Raw genomic sequence first — 5029 nt, 5'->3', positions numbered from 1 at the left:
TCCGGTCTCCCCGCCCGGCCGCCGCGGAGCCACCTGACCGTGCGGGCGTCCCGGCCCCGAGGCCCGTGCGAGACTCACCTGCCACGTCACGGGCTCCCACGGCGGGCCGGAAGTGGCGTGTGCCTCCCGTGCGGAAATCCCCCGGTGCGAGCGTCACCTCGGCGGTGCGGAGCGGCGCGGCTCCCTCTTCCCGGATTCCGCGAGGGTTCCCCGAGGCGACAGGCGTCAGCGTCCGCTCCACTTCACTTTTGTGTCCTGTGCCAGGGGAGAGTGTAAGGGACTTTTTAAAAGAGAGGGTGTGTGTGTCAGACTCGTGCAGAGCCGAGGAGTCCTCTGCTTTGTGCAGGACTTGCAGGTCTGTAATTTGGTGGGGTGTTTTTGTTTTTTGTTTTTGTTTGTTTGTTTGTTTGAGACAGGGTCTTGATATGCAGTTCAGGTTGGCCTTGAGCTCCCTTTGTAGCCCAGGCTGGTCTCGAACTCACAACGTTCCTCCTGCCTCAGCCTCCCGAGTGCTGGGATTACAGGCATGCGCCACCACGCCCGGCTAGGTCTGTAATTTGGCACCTGGCTTATTCATAGCATAGTCACGCCGAAGTTCGTTTACAGCGCATTAATCAGCGCGTTCAAACGGCAATTTTATTTCCTCTTCTGTGAGTTTGCAGTTAAGGTGAAGAAGTCATTTCTGGACTAATAGGGGTTTTTTTTTGTGGTGTTTTTGTTGTGTTTTATTTTCAAGTAGACTTTTTTGACTTTTGAGGTCAAAGTGAAGTAGAAACTGGTTAAATAGACAACACAGTTCAGGATATCAGCTAACGATCTTGGCTACCTTCGCTCTACCTAGATTTTTTCCTGCTCTGAGCCAATGACAAGGCACTTCTTCACTGATTTGCACTGTTGATAAAATGTCACGCTGCAGGTTTCGCAATCTCAGGGTGAAGTACATTTTACCTAACTCATTTAACAGCAAATGGCTTGCTATGAAATGTTACATAGAAAACAGTCTAACTCCTTGTGTCAGGCCTGAAAAGCAGTACGGACCAAATAAATGAGAAATTTTATCCTAACCTAGTTTTTGTTATCCTTTTTGTCTAAACCTTACTAAAAGCGTACTTGCTGTGAGTGGAATTCAGTAATTAAATTACTTTATTTACAAGATTCAGGGATAAAGTCTTTTGGATGAAGATGACATTTTTGGTCAAATTATTTTCAGCTTAGAACCCCTACCACAAAATCCCAAGACATGTATCAACTGTGAACACTTCAAAAGATACACAAACAATCCTCTCAATGTTTTAAAGAAAGAATAGATCTCAAAGAAGCAACATCATGAGATCAGACAAAAAATCAGGGTCATTCTTCAAAAAGAAATGCTGAGGCCTGGTCTCAAACTTCCATTAGACTAAAATTACTATTTATTTGCAACTCCTTTTGTTGACCTTGGCATTAGGGTTTGATTTAGTTAAATTCAACTTTCTTTGAACTTTGTTCTGTTTAAGCAATATCTGTGTGTTCAGAGATTTTAAAAAGCCAGATATGGTGGCACACACCTCTAATCCCAGCACTCAACAGGCTGAGGCAGGAGGATTTTGGAGAGTTCAAGACCAGCCTGGGCTACAAAGTGAGCTCAAAACCAGCCTGAACTGCACAGGGAGACCCCATCTCAAAGAGACAAAAATAAATAAATAAATAAACAACCTCCTTGGTTAAATCAGTTAAGTAATCATAAATATTTGCTAATAAGTAATGCTTTCTTTTAAAACTGTTCCACTCCTTGTTTCTCTTATTCTCCCTAAAACTATGAGTAAATCTTACAAACTTTTTTTTACATTTTCAATATACAGTAGTTAGCTTTAAAATTTTGAGGAAACCTAGTGTAGTAATGTGTGTCTGTAATCCCAGCACTTGGGAGGCTGAGGCAGGAAGATAACCTCAAGCTCAAGGCCAGCCTGGGCTACATAGTGACTTGAAGACAAGCCTCAATTTCATAGCAAGACCCTGTAGCAAGACATTTTTTTAAAAATACTGAGAAGCTGGGCATGGTGGCACATAACTGTAGTCACACCTACTTGGGAGGCTGAGGTAGAAGAAAGTTCAAAGCCATCCTGGGCCACTTAGCCAGACCCTGTCTCAAAGTACCACAAACAGGGGGCCTAGTGGTAAAATATCATCAAGACAGGCAGAAAGGAAACTATAAACAACAAAAATAAGGCAAGGAGCAGTTTCTGTAAGGAAACAAGCTTTATACAAAGAAAACCCAGTACATTTGATGATTTACGCTCAAAACTGAGACAGACATTCCTCAAACAATGTGCTGACGGGCAGAATGGACTAGGCTCACAGTAGGACCCCTTTGCCCACTTGCTGCCCTGTCAGCTGATTAACAGGATCAATTCGGTTTGCTTTTCAGGAAGAGGAAAATTATTTTAGGCCTTTTAATTATTTTAAAAGACTTGTTCTGTTTCTATTTCAAAGAAAGAAGCAGTTTCAGTCACAAAGTATCTGTCCGAACAACGACTTTGTCCTCCGAAACTCTCCTGTGGCTGCATTTGAGGAACGGTTCCTTTGGCCTCATTTGCCTGTCACGCACATCTGCTGGTGTCTGAAGTCACCTGCCGCGAAGCTGCGTCCCCAGTGCAGTCGTCACACGCCAGCCCAGGAGGTCCCGTTGCTTCCTGTGAAAACCTTTCGTGCTTGTGTAGTTCTTCACAGCCTCACTGAAAAAAATCCCCGCCGCCCACGCTGGTCGGTTCTCATCACCTTGCACTTGAACCATGGGAATCGTTTTCCTGGACTCTTCCCCCCAATCCTTCTTACGTGTTGAAGTAAACCCCCCAAATACTTATTCCATTTGTATTTTCCTGTACCCCAAAACCTGTATCTGCTACCTTGCCTGCACCAGCAATCTAGAATTCCTCTCCATAGCCTTTCTCATGCCTTGCTGAGCGAAACGCAGAGTCCCACCTGTAGCCTTCAAAGCCCCATCGGACCTCCCTTCCCTCTCCGACCTCTCGTCCACCCTCTCCGGGCGCATTTTTGGTTTCTTCAGCTCTCAAGCACAAGCCTGTCTTTACGCTTAGCTCACTAGTTGGATGCTGTTCCCCAGCATACCCACGCAAGTCATTTCTTTGAGCCTTATGTCGCTGGAAGATGACACCTCTGCGCATGCGCCCCTGCTCCCTCTCGCCTTTCAACCCCGCTGGCGTTGCTTCGTGGCTCCTCTCGGTGTCGTTACGTGCTCGTGTCTATGTTCATCACATAGCCTGGCAGTTCTCAGGCAGCTATGTCTGTCTGCTTGGTAAGACTGCAAGAGTAAAGACCCGGGGCTGTATCTTAGCTGTGCAAGCTCAGCACTTGATTTAGGACCTCACATTTAACAGCCATTAGGTAATTTTTTTTTTTTTTTTTCAGCGCTGGGGATCAAACCCAAGGCATGCTAGACAAGCCCTCTACGACTGAGCTACCCTCCCAGCCCCACCGTCAAATATATTTTGAATGAAAACACTTAGAGTGTCATCTCTTCTAGCATTAGGACGTGTGTGTGTGTGTGTGTGTTCTGACTTTTGGCCCTCACTAATTCCCTCTTCTAAGTTCCTATTGCACTCGTAGCTAAAACATCCAACTAACACTTGTTTCTAAACTGTGTTCTATAGTTTTTTTAGGGTCTTACCTAGTATGCCATTTTGTGTCTCTCGTGATACAGCCCGAATAGTGTAGTTGAAATAGTTTTAGCCCCTAATCCAGCCCCATCTTCCCTGGGAAGGGCTAAAAGTGATGGCGCACACCTGTAATCCCAGCTGGGGATATAGCTCAGTGGCACAGTGCTTGCCTTGCAAGCATGAGGTTATGAGTTCAATTCCTAGTACCACCAAGAAAAAAAAAAATGACATTTTCCCAAGCCAGGTGTGGTGGCACATGCCTGTAATCCCAGCACTTGGGCGGCTGAGGCAGGAGGATCATTGTGAGTTTAAGACCAGCCTGGGCTATAAAGTGAGCGCAAGGCCAGCCTGAACTGCATAGTGAGACGCTGTCTCAAAAAGACAAAAAAATGAATAAATAAATACCTGTAATCCCAGCACTTGGGAAGCTGAGGCAGGAGGATCATTTCAAGTTTGCAACGAGCCTGGGCTAAAAAAGTGAGCTCAAGACCTGCCTGAAGTGTATAGCAAGACCCCGCTGCAAAAAAAAAAAAAAAAAATGGGGGCTGGGGATTTAGCTCAGCAGCACAGCACCTGCCTGGCAAGCACGAGGTTATGAGTTCAGTTCCCAGTACCAGAAAAAAAATTTTAAAATTTAAAATAAATAAAAGTACTGTACAATATCAAATAACAACTCTTAGGCCAGATGTAGTGGCACAGGCCTATAATTCCAGCAGTTGAGAGGCTAAAGCAGGAGTATCACTGTGAGGTCAAGGCCAGCCAGGGCCACAAAGTGAGCCCTTGTCTCAAAAAAAAAAAAAAAAGAAAACCTCTTTTTACATTTCTAACTGCAAGTATCTCCATCTGCAAACATCTTGACACTATAATATTAAAGATATGAGACACACTTCCTCTTTAAACCTACCTTTTCCTCATGATCCTTTTTTTTCAGTGCTGAGGATTGAACTGAGATACATCCTAGCCCTTTTTCTTATTTTGAGACAGTTACTAAACTGCTCAGGTGTAGGGAGTGGCTGAAGCTGGAAAGCAGTCACACCTGCAGAGCTAAGACAAAGGCAGCCATAGAGCCAGGGAGAAACAGCTGAGAGAAAGCCAGCCGTGTAAACAAGCTGTTGCAGCTTGCAAACTGGTTGCTAGGCAGGGAGGGTGAAATTGACATCAACCTCCTGAGTGCATAAATAAATGCTTCACAGTTCTTGGGCAGTTCCTTTCCTCTCATCAGGGGAGAGGGCCATCTGACCTCAGCTTCCCTCTCTTGTCTTTATTTCTAAATTCTTGGTTGGGGATGGGATGCAGCTCAGTGGCACAGCACCTGTCAGGCAAGGTCCTGGGTTCAATTCCTGGTACCAAAAAAAGGAAAATATTAAATATTT

At 45.2% G+C, this 5029-nt stretch overlaps 1 protein-coding gene across 1 annotated transcript; it reads left to right on the top strand.

The window, feature by feature from the left end:
- Positions 1 to 3501, top strand: LOC102019244 (translation initiation factor IF-2-like; the record flags this gene model as incomplete). Its single annotated transcript, XM_013508552.1, is given in 3 exon segments — positions 1 to 272; positions 2473 to 2659; positions 3409 to 3501. Coding segments are annotated over 3 exon segments (507 nt in total), but the record flags the coding sequence as incomplete, so codon positions are not given.
- Between the last annotated feature and the right edge of the window lie 1528 nt (positions 3502 to 5029).

Source organism: Chinchilla lanigera, unplaced genomic scaffold, assembly GCF_000276665.1.
Source record: "Chinchilla lanigera isolate Chin_1 unplaced genomic scaffold, ChiLan1.0 scaffold00007, whole genome shotgun sequence".
Taxonomy (NCBI): Eukaryota; Metazoa; Chordata; class Mammalia; order Rodentia; family Chinchillidae; genus Chinchilla; species Chinchilla lanigera.
Note: the sequence above shows the minus strand (reverse complement) of the source record. Positions and strands in the feature narration are given on the sequence as shown.